At 50.3% G+C, this 23,417-nt stretch overlaps 1 protein-coding gene across 1 annotated transcript in view; it reads left to right on the forward strand.

The window, feature by feature from the left end:
* STK3 (serine/threonine kinase 3) overlaps positions 1-21,492 on the forward strand; it is a 91,922-nt gene extending 70,430 nt beyond the window's left edge. The window contains exon 11 of the mRNA XM_064154033.1: positions 18,065-21,492. Coding sequence (XP_064010103.1) covers positions 18,065-18,223 — 159 coding nt within the window. The 3' untranslated portion in view covers positions 18,224-21,492. The remainder of the gene's footprint in view (positions 1-18,064) is intronic.
* The last annotated feature ends 1,925 nt before the right edge of the window (positions 21,493-23,417 follow it).

Below are 23,417 nucleotides of genomic sequence, written 5' to 3' on the forward strand. Positions count from 1 at the left end.
TGCTTGCAGTGTTGCAGACACTCAGTCTTTGGAGAGTTTTGGTGTAGTTTGTTTGGTAGCATTTGCAGATTTCTCCTCCCCTCCCCCCCCCCCCGTGTATTTTATAGTCAGTACATCCACAGATGCCTTTGAATTCCTAGGACAGAGAATTCCTAATCAACATCCACACAGGGGTGAAGTGTTGTGACTTCAGTGTGTTTATGGTGATGAAGCTGTGGTAAGGAGTGGAGTATTTGCTCACTGATGTGTGGTAGCACAGCATTTCCTGGTGGAGTGTTGAGCTTGTCTGTGCCTTCTCAGCCAGCTGTGCACTCTGCTCTTCAAGTGCTGCTTTTGGACTGGGCACAGCTGTGGGTGCAGGCAGCTTGGCACAGGGGTGAGGAGATGTGATGCTAACTCACTGCAGGCTTTTCTGAGAGGGCAGCTTCTGAATGCCTCTCAGTTCAAGCAGAGCCTGCCCGAGGGGTTAGCTGAGCTCCAGTCATGGCCTCCACAGTGGCGCTGAGGCAGCTGTTGGTGACACTTCAGACTGTCTCCAAAGACAGGACTCCTTCCTTGTCAGGGCTGCCAAGGCTTTTTGCAATTGCAGTTGATGAATTGGGTTATGTTTGGAAATTCATCATTGTGTAACTGCAGCATTGGTGATGAGATCGAGAGCAGAAGGGACTTAGGGGTACAAAGGGGCAGGATCTCTGCCCACACTGCTTTGGATGCAGCCCAGGCTGCCACTGGCCTTCTGGGCTGCCAGTGCCCACTGCTGGCTCCTGGCCAGCTTCTCCTCTGCCAGCAGCCCCCAGATCCTCCTCTGCAGGGCTGCTCTCCCTGTTATTATCCCCCAGCCTGAATGATGCCGAGGGTTGCCCCATCCTAGGTGCAGGGCCTTGCACTTTCCATCAGCACTTAATCAGATAGTTGTTTCCAACTTTAACTGCCCTGTACAGAGGGTGATTGAAGGACAAAGGCTGTGGTGCAGCCTAGCTGTGTATTATTTTTGGTCTGATGTGATTGTGCTGTTTGTCTTTATAGCTTTTGAGTCCTGTTGGCCAAATTCAGCCGGGGTAAAGATTTCAAAGGAAGCCAATTCACTATGAGTTTCAATCCTACTACTACTTCTACTACTAATTTGCCTCTGAGAAGGGGGATCCAGATCAGTAGTTATGCTGCAGCACAGGTTGTGAGCTGGGGTCCATGGCCAGCCTGCTAGGGGCTTGCCCTTGCCACTGCAGTCAGGAGCCAGGGATAGATGGATGCCATCTCACCCCAGACTTCCTGAGGAGCTCAGGCGTATGAGAAGACAGAGGCATGTGCTCATTTCTGTTGCTCCCTCTGTATCAGTGCTATGAGGCAGGTTGCCATACTCAGATTTGCCACCCCTTATCCTCCCCTCACCAGTTCACCCTGCAGCTGCAGCATTGGCAGCTCTCAGGCAGAGAAGCAGTCAGGAGCCTGAGGGTTTCACACAGCAGGACTGACCTTTTTGGCTACCTCCTGTTTTTAGATCACTTTAAGTGTAGAAAGAAGCTTTTTGAGACTGCTCCCAAGACTTGCATCTTGGTTGCATCTCACCTGAGCTAACTTCTGTAGTCCAGAGTTCTATTCTCTATGTAACCCTGTGCTGGGCTGCAGCAAGAGCAGTGTGGGCAGCAGGACAAGGGAGGGGATTCTGCCCCTTGGCTCTGCTCTCCTCACACCCCACTTGGAGTTCTCTGTGCAATTCTGGAGCCCCCAACCCAAGCAGGACATGGAAGTGTTGAAGCCAGTCCAGAGAAGGCCACCAAGATGCTGAGAGGGCTGCAGCAGCTCTGCTGTGAGGACAGGCTGAGAGAGTTTGGGCTGTGCAGCCTGGAGAAGAGAAGGCTTGGAGGAGACCTTGGAGTGGCCTTGCAGTATGTGAAGGGGGCTACAGGAGGGCTGCAGGGAGGGACTATTGACAAGGTCTGGTAATGACAGGAGGAATGGGTTTGAATTGGCAGAGGGGAGATTGACACTGGATGTTAGGAAGAAGTTGTTTGCAGTGAGGGTGGTGAGACACTGGCACAGGCTGCCCAGGGAGGTTGTGGCTGCCCCCCCCGGAGGTGTTCAAGGCCAGGTTGGATGAGGTCTTGAGCGACCTGTTCTAGTGGGAGGTGTCCCTGCCTATAGCAGGAGGTTGGAATTGGCTGATCCTTGAGGTCCCTTTCAGCCTAAACCATCCTATGATTCTGTGATTTCCATTCATCTCCAATCTAACCTGACCATCTCTGATCTGAACTCCTGTTTAATCCCATCTGCTTTTGTGTCCTTTGAAGTGAGAGCTGTGAAGAGAACATGGTTTCCCTTGGTGGGGCTCTCTGTACAAGGCAGTGGATAGCATCCAAAAAGGAGTTGTGCTAGGGAGAGCTTTGATTTTGGCTGAGTTAATTCTTTAAACAAAGAGCTGTGAATGTATTACTTCTTCTGCTGTACACAGAGCTTTGATTTGCCTGCTCCATGTGCTGATTCCAGCTTTGATACATTTTCATCTGGGGAGAAAGAAATGCATTAAAGATGTTTTGCTCCTAGGTAGGAATGTCCTATTAATCTGGCCTGCATGGCTTCCATGTTAGACCTCATCCAGGCTGCAGGATGTTTGCTCTGAGAGGTCGCTGGAAAGGTGAGGAGCAGAGATGAAATGATACCACTTCATGTTTACATTTATTATACAGTGCAGTAGTGGGTGACCTGCAGGAAAAGAGATCCCTACAGCTGAATTCCTTCCTAACTTCCTAAGTCAATTGTTAGTTCCTTCTGCTGGAGGGAATTTCAGAGAAGCATGGAGAGCTGGCAGCAGCTTAGGTCTTACTGTATTCTGCTTTTGAGGGCTTTTAACTCTTTGTGCTATGCAATAAGCAAGAGGTTTAAACAAGCAAACTGCTGTCATGATCTCTGCTGAGTTCTTATCTGACACCTTCCTGGCCTGGGTCAAAGCCAGTGTCCAGCAGGAGCAGGGCAGTGATGGTGTCCCTGGACAAGGCCCTGGTGAGGCCACAGCTTGAGCACTGGGTTCTGTTCTGGGCACTGCAGTGTAGGAAAGACATTGAAGGACTGGAGAGCATCCAGAGGAGAGCACTGAAGCTGCTGAGGGTTTTGGAGGGCACTGTATGAGGGGCAGCTGAGGGAGCTGGGGTGGTTTAGTCTGGAGAAGAGGAGGGCTGAGGGGACACCTCATTGCTCCCTGCAGCTCCCTGAAAGGAGACTGGAGTGAGGCTGGGGCTGGTCTCTTTGCCCAAGTGACCAGTGACAGGATGAGAGGCAGTAGGTTTGAGTTGTGCCAGGGGAGGCTTAGGTTGGACATGAGGAAAAGCTGCTTTAGTGAGAGAGTGGTGAGGGGTTGGGAGAGGCTACCCAGGGAGGTGGCAGATGTGGTGCTTCAGGCTGTGGGTTAGTGGTGGTGGTCACTGGGTTCTGGTTGGACTCGGTGATGGCCAAGGACTTTTCCAACCTTACTGACTCTGATTCTGTATAGTCTCTGCTGGAGGCCCTTGGCACTGAGACATGTGACTGCCCTTTTGCTTGCTCCACCTTAGCTGCCTTTGCTGCTCCTCCACCTCTTCCTAATTCTTTCCATTAACTCGTTTGTGCCTAAACTCTTCTTTAAGGCCAGTGCTGCCACAGCTTCTTCTATTCTTATCTGTTTCTATGGTGTTTCATCCTTTTATTGCTCAGTCTTTCCTCACAGAGTTTTCTATGGTTGTCATGGCAGCAATAAATAGCAAATGTGTCAATTTTCAAGCAATGCTGCTTTCAGAATTTTGGTGGCTCTTAAGTTGCTGAGCAAGAAATGAGATATTTTCAGCACAGTTAAGCAGATTAATATGATTAAATTACGCTGTAGTTTTGCAGCACTGCTGCTTCTAGCCAAGGTGTTGTGCACTGAGGTGCTACTTGGAAGACTATAAATAGAACACATTTGTGGAGGTAGGAGAAATTGGTCCCTTATTGGAATGACTCTTCTGCTGTTCTTATTCTGATGGCCAGGATCTGGTCAATGTGGTTGGCATTCCAGCAGCCTTAACATCAGCCAGGTTAGTAGGCATGTGGTTAGTAATTACTGGGGGACCCTCTGCAATACAGACCATCCCAGGCTTACAGGATGTCAGGGGTTGGAAGGGACCCAAAGAGCTCATCCAGTCTAACCCCCCTGCCACAGCAGGACCATACAATCTAGCTCAAGGCACACAGGAACACATCCAGAGAGGCCTGGAAAGGCTCCAGAGAAGGAGACTCCACAGCCTCTCTGGGCAGCCTGTGCCAGGGCTCTGGGACCCTTACAGTCAAGAGGTTCCCCCTTGTGCTGAGCTGGAACCTCCTGTGCTGCAGCTTCCATCCACTGCTCCTTGTCCTATCCCAGGGAGCAGTGAGCAGAGCCTGCCCCCCCCCCCCCCAAACCTCCAGCCCTCAGATAGTTGTAAACATTGATTCAATCCCCTCTCAGTCTTCTCTTCTCCAGACTAAGCAGCCCCAGGGCCCTCAGCCTCTCCTCACCAGTGCTGCAGTCCCCTACTCATCCTCATAGCCCTCTGCTGGACTCTCTCCAGCAGATCCCTGTCCCTCTGCAACTGGGGAGCCCAGAACTGAACATAGCACTCAAGATGAGGTCTCTCCAGGGCAGAGTAGAGGTGGGGGATGACCTCCCTTCATCTGCTGGGCACACTCTGCTTAATACTCTTCCTGATAAACCATCAGTGTGAAAAGAAAATCTTCCAAAGTGGAAGATATTTGGAGATACTAATTGCAGAAGCAACAGCATGAGAATGTTGTCTGGAGAAAAGGAGGCTCAAGTGAGACCTTTCTGCTCTCTACAGCTGCACAAAGGGAGGTTGTAGTGAGGTGGGGGTCAGTCTCTTCTCTCAGGTGACAAGTGACAGGGTGAGAGGAAGTTCATGGAATCAACCAGGTTGGAAGAGACCTCCAAGCTCATCCAGTCCAACCTATCCCCAAGCCCTATCCAACCAACCAGACCATGGCACTAAGTGCCCCAGCCAGGCTTGGCTTCAACACCTCCAGGGATGGAGACTCCACCATCTCCCTCGGCAGCCCATTCCAATGCCAATCACTCTCTCTGCCAACAACTTCCTCCTAACATCCAGCCTAGACCTGCCCTGGCACTACTTGAGTTGCAACAAGGGATGCTTGGCTTGGATATTGGGAAAAAAATGTTGACTGAAAGAGTGTCCAAGCACTGGAACAGGCTGCCCAGGGGGCAGTGGAATGGCCATCCTTGGAAGCCTTCCAAAACAGTGTAGTTGTGATGCTTGGGAAGTGGTTTAGTGAGGAGCTCATCAGCGTTAGCTGCATGGACTTAGTGACCTGAAAGTTTTCTTCCAAGCAGTTCTATGTTTCTCTAGGTTGTGTCTGATTCTCTAAGCTTGTGTTCAAAGCACGAGTAGATTCTCAGGGAGGAAGGAGGTGGCTTGGGACTGAATTAAGTGAGGACCACGAGAAGCCGGCACCAGCTCCGTGGATGAAGGTTTAAAGGCAGAACTGCTGATGGAAATGGAAACAATACAACAGTGGCTGACAGGATTTGCTCTAGAGATGCAGGAGTGCAGCAGTGAGCACTGTAAATTGAGGCTGGGATTAGTGCACAGCACCTGTTTGCATTGAGTGGTAAATCCCAGTGAGGTGTGCAGGTTATCATCTGCAAAACCTAATTAAACAAACCAGTGGTGCTCTATGGTCTGTGACAAAGCAAACAGATCAAATGCTGGAGACCTTCCTAGGAGCTGTTACTGTGAAGGTAAAAGGTCTGTGCTAACATTTGGCCTGATTGCATGAATGTTTCAGTCACAGACAGAATATTGGATACCAAACAGGTCTTTGGCAGATGATTTTGTTAGTTGTGGACTCATGAGGTGAAGGTGCCACTGAGTCATCGAGCCCTCTTCAATGAATAAATGGAGTCTCTAGGTTCATAGAGCACAGAAGGTGGTAATGGTCAAGCACTGAGTGCTGAGATGGCTTGGATTTCTTGGGCTGATCTTGTGATTTAGTATTGCTTTTAGCTGTGTGTGGGTCCATGAGCTCCTGGTGTCCTGTGTTTTGATGTCAGTGATTATCAGTCATTACCTTGGTCTTGTTTCCCAGTGTTGGGGCTGTTTGGTGCTGGTTTGCTTGTAGCTAGAGTAGCCTGCTGCATGCATGTGAAGGAGAAGGCTCTGGTAAGTGGTGCTGTCTGACAGGTTGCTGTCTTTGTTCACTTGGTTTAGGTCTACCTTAGTCTGTGTTGGAAGCAAAGCAGTACCTGTCCACTGGGCATTGCACATGGATTTCCTCAGGCTGATTAAAGGCAATTTGACAGTGCTTGTCCAAGCTGTGCTTCACACTTTGTGTTTCACAAAGCTGGTGCATTTTGGCAGTAGGAAGGCTAAATCCACCTTAATGAACCAGCTGAAGCTCTGCAGTGTCTGACTGGCATGGTTTATAAATAAGACTTCAACAAGAAGGCAGCGTTAGGTCAGGTTAAAAAACTACTGCTTGAAGTGTGAAGATCTTTTTAAAGAGGCTGCTCCATTCTGGAGCTCAATAGAAAATGCTGCTAAACAACTTGACTCTGGTTTGACAACACCAAAGCTGTCCTAAGCAAGTGAGATCTCCAGCCCCTGTGGTGGGCTGAGGGATGGGCTGCAGGAGTGGAGCAGAGCCCTTCTCTTCTGGGCTGTGCTGCTGCTTTGGGACCTCCAGTCCTTTAGCAAACTTTGTTCCAGTGCTTGGGAAAGCTGAGCCACATCAAACCAAGCCAGGTGAGTACAGGCAGGCTCAGGCATTCTCTACAGCCAGCAGTGCTTCTCTTGCACCTTGAAAGCTGCCCAAGAGATGAAACTCGGTGCTGTCTAGCAACGGTGCTGGTAGCCTCCAGCCAGGAGACTGCATCTGGCAGCATCCACATGCTGTGTGTTGGTGCCTGAGCTCAGGCAGGCGTGGCTGTTGTCGGCTCCCGAGGCAGCAGGCTTTGCTGAGGCAGGGGTCTCCTCCCGCCTGGGCTAACAGTTCACTCACACCGCCCTGCTGAGCGCTGGCTTTGTTTAGTTGCTGCATTCAGGTTCTCTTCTTTCTCATGCTTTGCAGGCCCCTGGCAGCTGCTGTCTCAGTTTCACTGCCTTTGTACTGGCTCTACTGGGTTTTCTTCCTTTCCCTAGTGATGCAGAGGACTGAACTGGCATTTGTGGCTTCTAAGTGGCCCTGAATTTGTAGACTGTGGGACTTTTGCTGTCCATCTTGTCCCAGAAGTGACCGAAAGCCATGTGGTTGTGTTGCCAGAGTGCTTCCTGCATGGCATAGCCCCTGGCACAGCACTGCTGTCAGCTGTACATTTACTGAAGATCTCAGATTGTTTTCCTAGATCCTTTCTGAACTGGCAGTTTGAAACTCGAGTGCATTTTCTTCCTTATCAAGAGCAAAACTAACTGAAGGTTGCCCAGCAAATAAGAGACCAGCCCATGTGTGTGCTTTGGGCTCAGGAGGGGGGGGTGTGTGTCTCTCCTCCAACAGACTTTTCCTGTTAGGAAGATTCAGCTTTGCTGTATCCATTGTGGTTCTCCCTGTGAGTATCAACATTTTGTCCTTCTAAGAAACTTGAGGTTTGCTTGTGTTGTCCCTCAATAAGGCACTGAGGTCCAAGGAGTCACAGCATTCTTCTAGCCTGTTCCGTTGCTCTTCAGCTTCACCACTTTTCGAGGGCTGGTTTTAACTCTAAGGTTATCTCTGGGTCTGCAGGTAGCTTGTGCCCTCACTCCTTGTGCCATCACCTTGGCAGCTTTTCTTTCTATTTTAGCAATTATCTTAAAGGGAACTGTTGCAGAAAAATGGCTTGAAGTGATATCCTCAGAGATGTGAACATGGCAGTCTTTTTACCCTCAGGTTAATTAACATAGAACCATGGAATCAGGCAGGTTGGAAGAGACCTTCAAGCTCATGCAGCCTCACCTGTCACCCAGCCCTATCTACTCAACTAGACCAGGGCACTAAGTGCCTCATCCAGGCTTTTCTTGAGCACCTTTTTTCCATAGAGATTTGCATTTCAAAAGCAGTTGTACAAACCTGGGAGCATGGTGCAGTTTTTAGTTTGTCTTTGGAGTGTTTCTGGGGGCTCCTGACTGAATTGCTTTGATTTTTTAAAACCAAATTTCATCCCAGAAGTTCCTGTCTTTGTTCCAGCATTTCCATGACAAAGATGTAACCCTGAATGCTTTAGAATTGATCCTCTCAGGCACGAATCGGCTGGCAAGGAGGCAGTGCCTTCCCATGAGAAAGCTTTGTGAGTATGAAGGTAGCATTTGGGGGTCTCCAGTCGAATGGTAGCTGCAGGTTGCCGAAATGTGATGTGGTGAACTCAAGGGCACTGTAATAGAGCTGCTGCTGAAGGGCAGCTAAAAATCATTGGCCCTGGACAACTGCAGATCAGCAGACAGAAATTGCTCACCTTTTGATGCTACTTAGCACACTGAGAGCTCCTGTTTGGTTTAGTGTTTCATATCTTTGCTTGGCAGCATTTAAGAGGTGTTCTGTGGGTTTTTTTGGTTGGTTGGGTTTAACTCTGAAGCTTTTTGGAGAAAGGGTCAGGGGGAAAATCCTTTCTATTTTTAGTTCAGGTGTGGTGGCTGCTTTGCTATCAGCACTTTGTGGGTCCATTTGCAATCAGTTTAACCAGCCTGGTGAACATCTAAAGCCTAAGCTTTGGATGATTTGCTCTGCTGGGAGCTCCAGCCAGTAACCATTTATAGTGTCCTTAGGAGCTAACTGTGCCATGAAGCCGGTACAGAAAAATGCCTGCTGCAGAAAATCACAGCATATAAAAGCCAACTAAAGTCTTCTCTGAGGCATTTCAATGTGTGAATTTTTGCCTGCAATACTCTCAGAGTAATTTTGACAAAAAAAAACCTGTGATGGATGAAGCAGTTCTGACGGGAAGGTGATGGCAGCTGAAGTGTTGTGCTTCAGCAGAGTCAGTTTAATGGGAGAACACACTCTGTGAATGACAGGGCAGAGGCAGGAGGAGGATTTTATTTCCTTCTGTGCACTTGCATTTATTTATTCAGCTCTCAGATACTAAAGATTTGATTTCAAGGATGCTTATTAATGTATTAGTATATAATAGATGATTGTATTTACTGCTGCCAGATACGTGGCTTGCAGTTTAGTTCCCTGTGCTCAGGTGTTTCTGGGCTGCTTATCTTGGTGTAAATTCTGTAGCTCACAACTCCACGGACATCAGCAGCTGCAGTAGGTAAGGAGCCAGTGTTGGTTATGTTTGAACTGCTTGGGCTGTGAGAAGGCATTTAACAGACGCTACAGCAGTGCACACTGGTTTGGTCAGGGACGGGGTCAAGCTGCAGTGGTCCTTAGCATCGCTGCTGGTTTCCCGCTGGTCTGCAGTGATTTGTGCTCTGCCTCAGGCTGCACCTCTCCAGTCGGCTTGGCTCACTGAGCTGTCTGGCTGCTAGGCTATTTTTAACTCTTCTTCCAAAACCTTTTTAATTGTAGAAATGTTTACATTCTAGCTGCCTCCTGAGGGCTGAGAGGTGGAGGGGGAAAATAAAACACATCTTCCTCCTCCTGAGCCTCATTCTTTTAGGAATCTAACTTTTAAAGGTACTTTAATGAAGGTGAAGCTCATGGTTTTATGGATTCTAGGGCTGGCAGTACTTTAATGTGCTCAAGGGAGAGGGCCCTTCATGTTACTCAGCAAAGGACTGCAAATGATGGCATGCACTAATGCTATAGAAAGCTTCTTTCCCCCGAGTGGTTTGCTCTTGAAGTGTAACTTTTATGCAGCTAACAAAATCCTTCTAGAGCTGCAAAACCTTGGTGGTGGTGACTGAGATCCAGCTCTGCAGAGAGTGCAGAGTGCCTCAGCAGAGAGAGTTGGCCTGGTGAGAACAGGGCTTTAGTCCTGGGACTTGTATATGCAGGTTTATCCCTCAAAAGGCCTTGTAAAATGACCTGAAGTTGTCTTTACTTCTCTCTGACTGCTGTGTGCTTATTTTACTCCCCCGACGCCTGCGACCACTGACAAAGCTGGGCTTTGGAAGTTAGGTTGCTGGGGCTGCCATGTCAGAAATGGCCACAACAGCGACAGGAAACTAGAGCCTTCTGCTGTTTGTGTGACTCCTGTGCTTTGCAGCAGGGAAACTTAGCTCTGCAGCCACTCTGCAACGAGGCTTTCACCCCATCCCCTCCGCCAGCTTGTGCCTGTGGCTGATTTGCTGGCTGTAGCGACGGCAGGGGTGGGGGTGGCCGCAAGGCAGAGCTCTGAGGTGGTTGCCTGAGACAGCTTCTCCCCTGACACAGCTTACACCAGGTCAGCATGACGTGCTGCACAGGCACACACAGAGCAGCTGGGATCATAGAATCACTTGGGGCTGGAAGGGACCACAAGGAGCATCCAGTTCCAACCCTGCTGCCGTGCCCAGGGACACCTCACACTAGATCAGGCTGCCCACAGCCTCATCCAGCCTGGCCTTAAACACCTCCCGGGATGAGGCTTCCACCACCTCCCTGGGCAACCCCTTCTAGGCTCTCACCACTCTCATGGTGAAGAACTTCCTCCCAACATCCAGTCTGAATCTCCCCATTTCCAGCTTTGTCCTGTTCCTCCCAGTCCTATCGCTCCCTGAGAGCCTAAAAAGTCCCTCCCCAGCTTTCTTGTAGCCCCAGACACTGGAAGGCCACAATAAGTTCTCCTGGGAGCCTTCTCCTCTCCAGACTGAACAGCCACAACTCCCTGAGTCCTTCCTCAGTTCTCCCTGCTGCTGCTGCACAGGAGCAGCTGGAGGGAGCAGGAGCTGTGGGGCATTTTCTTGCACACAGCCCTGAGACAGCTGCTGCTCAGGTGGGAGTCACAGATTTTTGGGGGTGAATTCACAGATGAGAAAAACTGGCCAGAAAGGCTCACTTGGAACCTTTTGGATCCCAACTCAGCTCTTTTTATGCCAGTAAAAAAAGAGTTTCAGGTCATCAGTGGAGCTTATTCCACTGGAGAAAAGAAAACTCTGCTCAGCAGAGGGGACAGCTGGAAAGGAAAAGTTTCTCTTGCTTGAGGCCAGTAAGAACACGAAGCAATCCAAGGCATGCACTGGTTAAATCTTAGAAAGTGCTACAGGCAACTCACTGCTGCAATTGCCATAGAGAATGGTTGTTGTTAGCCATTCTGGGGAGAGTTCATGTTGGAGGAATTGCTAGCAGATGGGAAAAGACATGACTCAGAATATAGCATTAGCAATCCATATTTTTTCAATCAAAGGCTTCTAATAAGGCATATTGCATCTGCAAGGTTCATTTGAGCAGTTGCTAGGAAGAATTTGGGTTTTTTTTTAAGTAAACACTACAAACTTAATAGAGATTTTATTATTTAATATCTCTTTTCTTAACAATTTAAAAGCTGAACATGCATTTGCTTGTTTCCCTTGCTCCAACTCAGTGGCAATATTCCATACCTTAGGTTGATAGGCTGGGGCTTTGCAGTGGTCACTCATGCATTGTAGAGTTACTAATGAAATCTAATTTCATCATATTGGAAACATCACAGGCCTGGAGCTTTATTTACCTCTGTTAGCTGTCAAGGGTGGATTAGGATTATAGTGTGCTACATCCACCAAAACTTTGGCTTTTGGCCCCTGAAACCTTTGGATGGTTACGGCTGTGTGCTGGCCAAAGGTGGGTAACTAGTTCCAGATGCTTTCCCACACCCCTTTGCCTCAGTCTATGGAGTGCAAGCACCATTGAGTGTCTCAGATGCATGTCTTTCCCTCTGACTCCTGTGCTGGACACAGGTGGAGGGCAGCAGCCAGGATTTGCATGGCAGCCTTTGCCTTGTCCTTCCCTCTGACTCCTGTGCTGGACACAAGAGGAGGGCAGCAGCCAGGATTTGCATGGCACCCTTTGCCTTGACGACTTCTTGGGAGTTCAGTTTTTGGTCCTGCTTTACCTCCTTCCCTCTCAGCTTGTTGCCAGAGCACTTGGATCTCTAGAGCAGAGCCCAGATGTATTTCCCAAGAGCCTGTTTCGGTCTGAGTATGTGTTTTGACCAGGGCTGGGAACAAATATGCAAGGTGTGATGTGTGTCCTCCTGCAGGCAGAATTAGTATTGACTGCAAGTAGTTAGCATTTGGTTTGCTGAAAACAGGGATCCAAATGAAGCTGTCCAGCTGGGAATGCAAAGACTGAAAAATGGGGAAATGGTTGTTACACTTCCCTTGCTCAGGTTTGCTTCTGGGGGGTGACTGCATCACTACAGGAAAGAGAGAAATCCTTGTGTGTCACTGTTTGAAAAGGTGAAAAAAGCAATCAACCTGCATCAGCATTGACCAGAGGAGGATGGTCTGGCACAGGAAAAATCCTTCTGCTGCAGTGCTGCACTGTGCTGCCTTTGCCCAGCCTTGCATGGTGACACTCAGTTACTTCTCCTTCAGCTGCAAAGCTCAGTGACTGCTTCTTAACCCTGCTAGGCTGAGTAGCAGTGGCTCCTGCCATCCTCACACAAGGGGAGTGCAGCTCTCTGTGGAGCATTCGTAGCTCTGACCTGTGCTCTGGTCACAGGGGATCACTTGGTGTCCAGAGCTGCCCCAGCTTCTGGGCTTACACTGTGTCCCAGCTTAATGAGCTGGGCAGGCCAAGGAAAGCTTGCTCATGGCTCTGTAGCAGCCCTGCTGCTTTTTGGGAACTGAAGGCTCAGTTAAAAGCTTATTTGGGCTCTGGTTCTCTGCTGGTTGTCCCAGCTTAAGTTGGTGTTGCTTTTGCCACTGGAAGCTTGGTTGATGGAGCTCCTTTCTGCATGGGTCCCTTTCTTCCACCAGGATTTCTCCAGCATCAGGGACAGGACAAGATGGGCATGAGCTGCTGGCACTCAACTTGCAGCACTGTTAGCTGGGCTTTTTATAGGCAAGGGCAATTTCCTTCTATGGGGGCAGCTGTGTCTTGAGAGTCCACCAGCTTGTAGAAGAAGTTATCCAAGGTTATCTGGCTTTGAAGGCAGTTTTGCTTTCATTCTTCACCCCTCCTCTCAAGCACTGTAAGTAACTCTCTTTAGTGAGGAGGGTGACAAATAGACTTCAGGAGAAAAGGGTTTTTTGGGTACACCTAATTTTCCTGTGGGCAAAGGAAGTTTGCATACCCACTCTGAGAGGCTGTGTGTGTAGAGCAGGTGCACAGCCTCCTGCCTGCGGAGTGCTCCTGCATGGCACTCAGAAGTCAGCAGCCAGCACGCCTAGGGCTGGCTCTTCAGCGCCACTCTGGACCTGCTCTGCGTCCCGCCGGGCTGTGTGCCTGCCTGCCCCAGGCACATCCTTCACCCCTCTGTCCCCTGGGTGATGTGCCCGAGATTGTCCTCGAGGATTCCTATTCTCAGGCTTTAAAAATGAATCCTCTTTCTCTTTTGTTTTCCATCCCAGCTGTCTGTGATCCTGAAGGAGTCTTGGATTCTGTGTGCTGGCTCTGCCTCTTGATGTGCAATGTAAATCACAGCTCCCCCCTCACATCCTTCTCTGGCAGTTTATTAGGAGCGGTTTTTCAGTGCAGAAGCATTCTGTGATTGCATCACTTGCAGCTTGGTCTGTGCACTGCTGGCTGAGAGGGAAGAAGTGGCTGCCTGGGCTGGCCCAGAGCTGGCAGGAGGCTTCCTCAGTGGCAGTGCTCACACAGCACACTCAGGGTTACTCACACTGAATTACTCAGTCCCTTTGCTTGCCCATGAAGCCACAGCTACGCTCTCCTGTCACACCTGCTAAGGCTCAGCAGCTTGATTGCTCCTCTCCTGTGTGCTGTGCCTGGATCAGTTAACCAAGGCAAGAGGCATTGGCATCTCTTCTCCTGGTACTGCAAACCTCTCTGCCTTTCTGCTGCCGAAGGGTGTCTGTCATAGACTCATAGAATGGTTTAGGTTGGAAGGGACCTCAAAGCTCAGACAGTTCCAACCCCTGCCACAGGCAGGGACACCTCCCACTGGAACAGTTTGCTCAAGGCCTCACCCAACCTGGCCTTGAGCACCTCCAGGGAGGGAGCAGCCACAACCTCCCTGGGCAACCTGTGCCAGTGTCTCACCACCCTCACTGCAGAGAACCCTTCCCTAATGGTGAGTTTCAGTGTCCCTTTCAAACCCATTCCTCCTCATCCTGTCATTACCAGACCTTGTCAATAGTCCCTCCCCAGCACTTCTGCAACCCCTTCAGATCCTGCAAGGCCACTCCAAGGTCTCCTCCAAGCCTTCTCTTCTCCAGGCTGCACAGCCCCAACTCTCTCAGCCTGTCCTCACAGCAGAGCTGCTGCAGCCCTCTCAGCATCTTGGTGGCTTCCTCTGGACTGGCTCCAACACTTCCATGTCCTTCTTGTGCTGGGGGCTGCAGAACTGCCCCCAGGAGTGGAGGTGGGGTGTGAGGAGAGCAGAGCCAAGGGGCAGAATCCCCTCCCTTGCCCTGTGCCCACACTGCTCTTGCTGGAGCCCGGCACAGGGTTGTGTCTGGGCTGCACTCACCCTGCAGGCTCCTGTTGAGCTTTGCGTCAGCCCAGACCCCCAGGGCCTGTTCCTCAAGGCTGCTCTCAGCCATTCCCCACCCAGACTGGAGCTGTGTTTGGGTCTGCCCTGTCATGTGCTGCTTACATTGACCAGTGGGCTGAAAACGAGAGAAAAGGGTGAGGGTTTAAATGTCCTTCCTCTGAAAATGGAACCACCATTTGCTGCAGAAGTTCCTTTTCCTCATCCTCATCCTTTGTTGTGTATCTCATCTGGGAGGAAGGCAGTACACCAGATGATACTTCATTCTTTGGGAGGCAATTTGTTCTCCCTCCCTGTCCATGGGAGACAGAGGCATTGCTGATGAGCCTCCTGAGTGCATCTGAATCTCACACAGGCCTGAGGGTCTTTGGTCCTGGAGGGTATTTTGGCACCTGGGGTTTAATTCTCATCCTCATTAGGAACCTTCTGGTTGAAATGAGGTTGTATGAAAACGTGCACATGTTTGCAGGTGCTCCTGCCTGCATTCCTGAGCTGCACTGCCCCTGTAAGAGCACTTGAAGTGCCGGGTTTGCCGTGTGCAGCGTGCTGTGCTGGGAGAGGTCACAGCAGTGGGCTTTGCACCGCCTGCACCAGTGGCTGTTGCTGCTTTATGTGCCTCAAATGCTGATCAAAATAAAGATCAAAGCAGTATTTCACTCCCCAGGGCAAAGAAATCAGACTGTGGGGATGGAAGGCTGCCCTAGATTCCTCAACAACGTTATTGACTCAGCAGTAGGTGGATTCAGAAAAGGTTTTCTTCCCCTCCCCACCCCGGGTTAGGTGTTGTGCTTGTTTGCAGTGCCAGAAGATTTGCAAACAAAGCTGAGATTGTCCCTTCCCTGGGAGGAAGTGATTTGTGCTGCTGCCTGTCAGGCTCGTGGGGAGCCATTGGCACCTAGGCAGTGCTGACAGTAGCAGTGTGCAGAGGCGCTCGGCTGCAGCGGGAGAGGCATGCATGGCACAGCCAAAGCAGCATGGCTGAGAAGCACATTCATGGCAGCCTCCCTTGGACACTGTTTCCCATGGAAGCCTCTGGATAAAACTGGCTGAGCACAGGCTGTGCTGGACCAAACCCTGGCTGAGCCCAAAGAGTGCTGGTCAGTGGAGTTCAGCCCAGCTGGGGCCAGTCACAAGTGGTGTTCCTCATGGTACGGTGCTGGGACCACTTCTGTTGGCCACTTCTCTTCTCCCCTGTCCAGAGAAGGGTGACAAAGCAGGAGCACAGCCCTGTGAGGAGAGGCTGAGGGAGCTGGGGGGGTGCAGCCTGCAGAAAAGGAGGCTCAGGGCAGAGCTCATTGCTGTCTGCAGCTACCTGAAGGGAGGCTGTAGCAGGTGGGGTTGGGCTCTTCTGCCAGGCAAGCAGCAACAGAACAAGGGGACAGAGTCTCAAGCTGCTCCAAGGCAGGTGCAGGCTGGATGTTAGCAAGAAATTCTTCACAGCCAGAGTGATTGGCATTGGAATGGGCTGCCCAGGGAGGTGGTGGAGTCCCCATCCCTGGAGGTGCTTAGGGGCTGTTTAGATGTGTCACTTAGCAACAGGGCTCAGTGCTGGACTTGGTAGAGTAGGGCTGATGGTTGGACCCGGTGATCTCAGGGTCTTTTCCAACCTGAATGATTCCACAATTCTGTGGTTCCAGTACGCCCCAGCACCTGACAGGACTCAAACCTTTATTTGCAGCATCCAGCAAGCCAGTTAAGCAATTTACTTCTTACATCATCTGTCACTGTAATGGCTGAAATGTAAGGGACTGCTGAGCATGGTGAGAAAGTGTTTTTGTGAAGAAAAGCCCTTGGTCAAAGGTAGCTCCTGCTGTGGGTTCAGGAAATCATTTCATGGATCATTCCAACTCTCTTAGCAATTTGCTTTGACTGCTGCTGGCAGCAGGCTGCTGTGGAAAACAGCTGCCTTGGCTTCCTTGTCACACAGCACCTCTCGGTGCCCGCCCTGCATTACCTACAGCAGCTGTTTTTCAGGCTTCCCTAACAGGCTGCACTTCAGTAAGTGTCTGATGAAGCAAAATAATGTATCTACAGGACTGTCCCTGTGCATTCTGTGGGGTGCTTTATTGCAGTGCCACTTAAATGGTGATGGTGATGATGCTCAGAGGCTGCAGCAGCTCTGCTGTGAGCACAGACTGAAAGAGTTGGGGCTGTGCAGGCTGGAGAAGAGGAGGCTCCTAGGTGACCTTCTTGTGGCCTGCCAGTGTCTGAAAGGGGCCTACAAAAAAGCTGGGGAGGGACTTTTTAGGCTGTCAGGCAGTGACAGGACTGGGGGGAATGGAACAAAGCTGGAGATGGGGAGAGTGAGGCTGGAGGTGAGGAGGAAGTTGTTGAGCAGGAGAGTGGTGAGAGGCTGGAATGGGTTGCCCAGGGAGGTAGTTGAGGCCCCAAGGCTGGAGGTGTTTGAGGCCAGGCTGGCTGAGGCTGTGGGCAGCCTGCTCTAGGGTAGGGTGTCCCTGCCCATGGCAGGGGGGTTGGAGCTGGCTGCTCCTTGTGCTCCCTTCCAACCCTGTGATTCTATTCTGTGATTCTAAACTGCAGCCCTGTGTTTATTTGCAGCCTGTGTTTAAGGTTTGCAAAGTGTTTGGTTTATTTTTCCTGTTGAATTTCAGTGCTCTGTGTTGATAACACCCTTAGATTATGGCCTGGGGTGCACAGGAAGGCTTTTGGCTGCATGAACACTTGTATGTGTGTACACATAGGCTCCAAGTGTATAGAAACACTGCAGCTGTCATCTGCTGGACCTCTAATACCCAGCAAAGAGCATTGTTGTCTTCATGGGGGAGCAGCTGTGAAGCTCACAGTGTTAATTTAACATGTGAGCTTGATTTCTGCTGAAAAATACAAAAGAAGAAAAGACTGAAAGAATGGCTCAGGTTGGGAGGGACCTCAGAGATCATCTCCAACCTCTCTGCCATGGGCAGGAACACCTCTCAGCTAGACTCAGCTGCTCAAGGCCTCATCCAGCCTGGCCTGCAACTGTGTTCTCCACCTAGAAGCTTGCCTGTAGCTGCAGATTTCCAGGCACCCAGCAACAGAACAAGGGGACACAGCCTCAAGCTGTGCCAGGGGAGGTCTAGGCTGGATGTGAGGAGGAAGTTGTTGTCAGAGAGAGTGATTGGCATTGGAATGGGCTGCCCAGGGAGGTGGTGGAGTCACTGTGCCTGGAGGTGTTGAGGCCAAGCCTGGCTGGGGCACTTAGTGCCATGGTCTGGTTGCTTGGCCAGGGCTGGGTGCTAGGTTGGGCTGGCTGAGCTTGGAGCTCTCTTCCAGCCTGGTTGATTCTATGATTCTGTGAAAAAGCATTTTGGAGTCTTTGGCCAGGATCCATAGCCAGTTGTGCCAGGAAGCTCACAGTATCACCTTTGGCAGTGGTGTTCACTTCAGGACGTGGTGTAATGGTGGTCTCAGGCTGATCTTGGAGGTGTCTTCCATCTGAAACAATTCTCTGAGGCCGTGATTCTAACTGCAAGTGAAAGGGTTGTGACAGGAGGTGGCTTGCATTTGTGTTGCTAGGTTTTAACCTTTTGTGTGTTTTGTTCTGTGGTTGTATTGCAGTTAAAGAATCTGAGTTTAGAAGAGCTCCAGATGAGGTTAAAAGCTTTGGACCCTATGATGGAACGAGAAATTGAGGAGCTTCGCCAGAGGTACACTGCAAAGAGACAACCTATCCTAGATGCCATGGATGCAAAGAAAAGGAGGCAACAGAATTTCTGAGCTCCTTTTACTTTCAGAGCCACTACTCTGGGTCTGTGTGGCCCCTGGGAACGTTCTAAGTCTGAAGGAATCCCAGCAGGAGTTTCCAAAACCCAAGATTTTGACTCCTCCTTCACAAGCAGTGACAATTGGAGCCGTGCAAGAGAATCCATCCAGTGTTCTGCAAAGGCAGGGACACGCTGCCCCACCTGGCTGTATTTTCAGATGTTCAATGCAAGAGAGTCTATGATCTAATCTGTTACTTCCCAGTCTCTTTCAGGTGGGTAGTGGTAACCTGGTGTTGTGCATTAGGAGTTGCGTATGGGAGCACCTGGAACCATTTCTTGATTGTGCAACACTCCACTGTTGCCTTATGTTGCAATTTCTTCCCACTTAGTAGCATATTTATTCTGTAATCTTGGGTTCTCCTATTTATTTCATGCCTGGTTTGGGTTTTTTTATTAGATAGCATTGAGGTAATGCTCTGGAGAGCAGGGCCAGGTGAGCTAAAGGTGCTCTCGGAGCGTGATGAAAAGAAGCTCTGCGCTGTGCTGCCTTTGGAAACTTCCGTTTCAGCAAGCACCCTGGTTCAGGGCAGCTGCTGAGCATGTATCCAGCCCGTTCAGACCACAGGATGTGAGCATCACATCAATCCCAGGCAGATGCTTTCCTGCTCTGCCGAAGCAGGGGCTGTGGCTGGAGCTGAGCAATGCGGTTGTTACGCTGCGGAGCGTCCTCCTGGCGAGCCTGTCTGTCGCTTTTACACACACCCAGCGCTCTCTCGTTAAACCAAGCCAAGTGCCTAATCAGCCCTGGTTCTTCTGTTGCTCAGGAGAAGCAGCACTTGCAGTCACTCCTTGAGTGGCAATTTCCAATGGCTGTTGCAGTTCTGACCAGTAGAAACCTCTATATTGCACCGGAGTTTTGTAACGAAGTAGCAGCTACACTGCCTGGATATGTTGGTTTGGGTTTGTTCAATTCTTCGTCACTGTTTTGAGGGGAAAGGGGACTTATTAGTGGTTTAGATTTGGTTTGGTTTCACGTTATAGATAGGAGGGGATAGTAATTTAAAAGCCAAAGAAAATAGCATTAATACTTCTAGATAAGAAAGACTGAAAAGAAGCAACACTTGGCAGTCACCTGAGGGGTTTGTCCTGCAGTTGCTACACATTCAAAATTCTTGTAGTCTTCCTTGGGAGATTCTGGGGCATCAGAAATGCAAGACCAAACTCTTTACATCTTCTGACAAATTCTTCTGTCTGGTTTAAACTGTGGGAGGTCTGCAGGCAGAATTTATAACATTGCAAGAACTCTTTCAGCCTCGGCAGAAAACGCGACCCACTTTCTGAACATCTGCTCTGTTCTCTCTTGATGCCTTTGCTGCTGGTTCCTTTGCTCTGAGTGACCTCTCTGTGACAGTCGTCTGTCTGGAAACAAGACAGCTGGAAAGGTCTTTGCCTTCAGCTCTTAGACACTTTTAAGGTGGCTACTCTATGGGCATCTTCTGCTGAGTGCTTTCTGGAAGTCAGCACTCATCTCACACCTCTGTACCCTTGCTGTCATCGTGGGTGGGCCATGAGATGGAAGATGCAAAACACCATAAAGCTTGTGCAGAAGAAAACCAAACGCTCCCACGAGCTCAGCATCCTCCAGCCATGCTGGGACCATGCTTGGAGTTGAGCTCTGAGCAGCCATCGTTCTCTGTCATTCCACGTGTGCTTGTGTGCACCCCTTGCTGCAACACTAGCCCCTGGGGTCACACAGCTCTTCATGGCCAGTACTGGCACAGCCTCACCCCCAGCTCTCTTCAGATTTCTCCCAGTGATGAGCATCCCTTAGGGAAAGGCAAGGACACAGAAGATCTATAAAAATTGCTTTAGGCAAGATAAAACACACCTGCTGGACTCATGCCTCACAGTGGTACAGTAAAGTGCTGTCAAGTCAAAAATGCTCTCACTGTCTTGTTGGATGGTAATGAGCATGGGGCCACAAAGCAACACCAAGCTCCCCTCATTGCTATGGCTCCTGTGGTTCAAATGAATTTAGAATGCATGGGCTTAGTGTTTCTGAAGGCTCTGCTGTGTGTGCATGCACACATTTGTGTATGTATGCACACATATACGTATAAGCATCTCTAGATGGTCTGCTTCAGATTATTTCTCCTCTGAAAGCATCAGGAGAGGAGCCCAGCTCACCTCTTCTTGCTGTGTGCCTTGGAAGCCAGGTGTCATCATCCAGACACTCCTGCCTGCAGCACTTGCAGCTTGCTTTTCCCTTATTCTCTCAACCTTTCTCCCCCCCAGAACAAGCCTTTGATTTGCAGCATAACAGACAAGGTAATGAAGTGGTCACAATTCTCATGTCTTGTGTATTCTGCAAAGTTCAGCAGTGCACTAAGCAGGCATTGCCTGTCCAGAAGGACCCCAGTGAAAGGCCTTTTGAGACTAGAGCTGCTGCAGGCTGAAAGGCAGCAGAAGACAAAGGACATCCTGCATGGAAAGAAGTCACATTTTGTGTGCCTGCATGCACACAGCTGGGGGTTGTACATGCAGGAGGAAAATCTGAAAGCCATGGAATGCAGTAGAAGCCACAGAGGCCCAGAATGCTTTGGGCTGGCAGGGAACTGAAAGATCATCTACCTCCTACCCTGGACACTTTCCACTAGACCAGGCTGCTCCCATCCAGCCTGGCACTGAGAGCTTCCAGAGAGGAGGCACCCACAACCTCTCTGGGCAACCTGTGCTGAACAAGCTACTTACAATGAGTGAAAAATAGCTTCTGACAGACTGTAAATGGGGTGGATCTAGGACATTTGTGACCAAAGAGTGCTTCCAACAACTGATGCTCCATCAGTGATGTCCTTCTGGCTGCAGTCAGACTCAGGGCTGGTTTCTGGCTTCAGAAGCCAGCCTGTTGGGCTCCAAATGGCGTGCCAGCACAGCACACACAAACACATTCTATGCTGAGAGATGGAGAGAGCTGCTTTTCTTTGCCTTCTGCTTGTATAAATGAATCAGATCATCCATGCTGATGACTGCACATCTCTACTGGAGGGTAAGCATCTCTGTAAAGCAAAGCCAGCAGTTCAAGAAGGAAGACATTTTGAAAGCAAGCCTTGCAGGAGATCTGATAGAACTACTGACAAGTTAACCTTCAGTAAGATGATAGCTAAACCCTTTCCTTGTTTGCTTCTGGGTTTGTATGTCTAGGTTTAGGGGGGGAAAAGAAAAAATCCTGAGAAATCCTTACCTGTTACTAAACCTTTGTAATAAAAACTAATTTTCCATGTCTGATTGCTGTCTCCTCCTCCATTCTAACTGAAGCAAAACCATGTGAAAGGAGGCGCTAATGTTCGTTTCAGCAGCCATCTCTCCTGCTTTTATTCCCTCCCTGCCGTGCTGGGAGCCCAGCAGTGAGTGCAGAAAGCCACATCTCTCCAAGTCAGCTCTGGAAATGAGGGGGTTCCAGCTCGGGATGTTGCTGCAAGCTCTGCAGCAATGCCACGGCGCCGGCTAATGGTCAGTGTGCCCCATGCCAGGGCTCTGCTTGGTCGAGCAGCACGATTGCCTGGCCCCTTACTGGGCACTGGGTTTGGCTTTGCCAGAAGTGGTGGTGGGAGCAGAAAGGTTTCATGTGCTGTAGGCCAACGGCCAGAGTTGCTACCTGGTGCTGGTGCTTGCTCCATGCAGAGAGCCACAGGAAACGCGGCAGTGATAAGTGGCAGTGAGCAGGGAACTGCCTGAGGCCAGCCAGCAGGAGCTGAGCTAATCTGGTTCTGGGCTCAGGTGCTGGGTTTCTGTCTGTCACAACGGGGGGGGGGGGGCATTAATGGTGTTTGCTTATGCACTGCAAACCTCAGTGACCTTCAGACTTGCTGTTAGGTGCCACAGCTTCAGAGATCAGCTCTGCGACTGCGTGTGGCCAGGCGTGGATGGTTCTGGGTACAGTCTGCTCTGGGGGATGAATTCAGCCCCATGTTCTTTATAAAGACCTGGACTCTCCTCCCTGTGTGTATTTCTTCTGAGGACACAGATTGCGTGTCACACTGTCAGGTTGCCCCAAGAGACTGTGGATGCCCCCTCCCTGGAGGTGTCCAAGACCAGGTTGGATGAGGCCTTGAGCAGCCTGGAAGGTTGCTAGCAGAAGGTGTCCCTGCCCTTGGCAGGGCATTGGAACCAGGTGATCTTCAAGGTCCCTCCCAACCCAAACCAGGAACCTTACCCTGGCCAAGTCCCAGGAGAGAAGCAGAGCCCTCCTAGTCCTGCTTCTGCCCTCAGGCTGCCAAGCAGAGCAGCAGCTCTTTAGCACAGGTGTGCACAGACACCCGCACAGGGACCCTACCTGCCACTCATCCTTCCACTCCCTTGGTGCCACTGAAGGGAGCAGTGCATGAGAAGGTGGCCCTCAGATGTTTGCAGCACTGCTTTTCTCCCTCCTCAGATCCCTCTGTTGCTCTGCACTCCTCCTGGGCTTGTGTGGTTACTGCTACGGGAAGCCTGGCAGCCAGTACATCAAAGAGGGAGAGGAAAGCTTTGCTTTGATGTGTCTGACACTGAGCCTGCCCCCACTGATCCTCCGTCTTTATTGCAGCGCCGTGGGGTGGCAGCTCGGCTGCAGCAGGTGGCTTTTTGATCTCTCGTGGCACATGCAAACAGGTGGTGTGGCCCAGAGATTGGGGAGGTCAGAGATTATTTGGAGAAGGCTTAAGCAGTTGCCATTTTTCTTAGCAACCATACCCAAAAGCTTGAGCCTCTCTTTAAAAAGCAGGCCTGGGTTCAGTCTGTAGCTAAGTTGTGTTTGTTTGCCACACACTGGGCTCACCGGAGCAGAGCAGAGGGGTGGAGGTGATGTGGCTGGAATCAAGGGCAGTAGCATTGCCTTAGGTTGGATAAAGCTGTTTCTCCTAGCTGTGTGATTCTAACTCTGTTGTTGGCACTCAGATGTTTAAGCAACTCCCAACTCTGCAGCTATTTGGCTAAAGAGGGAATGGAAGCTTCAGGGCCAGCTCTGCAGTGTAACAGCTGGTGCAGATTGCTTCTGAGTGAGTTTCAGTGTAGAGCCTTTTCGGTGTGCTTAGCATTGATTTATTCGACTGACACCATCCTTACACAGCTCACAGCACTTCAGGCACTCAGAAAGCACAATGGTTTGGTCCTGTCTTGCAGAAGAGATGCTCTTCTCTAAGTGTTTGCCTAGTAGTTTCCTAGGCAGGTGC

The sequence above is a fragment of the Pogoniulus pusillus genome, chromosome 14 (assembly GCF_015220805.1).
Source record: "Pogoniulus pusillus isolate bPogPus1 chromosome 14, bPogPus1.pri, whole genome shotgun sequence".
Lineage (NCBI taxonomy): Eukaryota > Metazoa > Chordata > Aves > Piciformes > Lybiidae > Pogoniulus > Pogoniulus pusillus.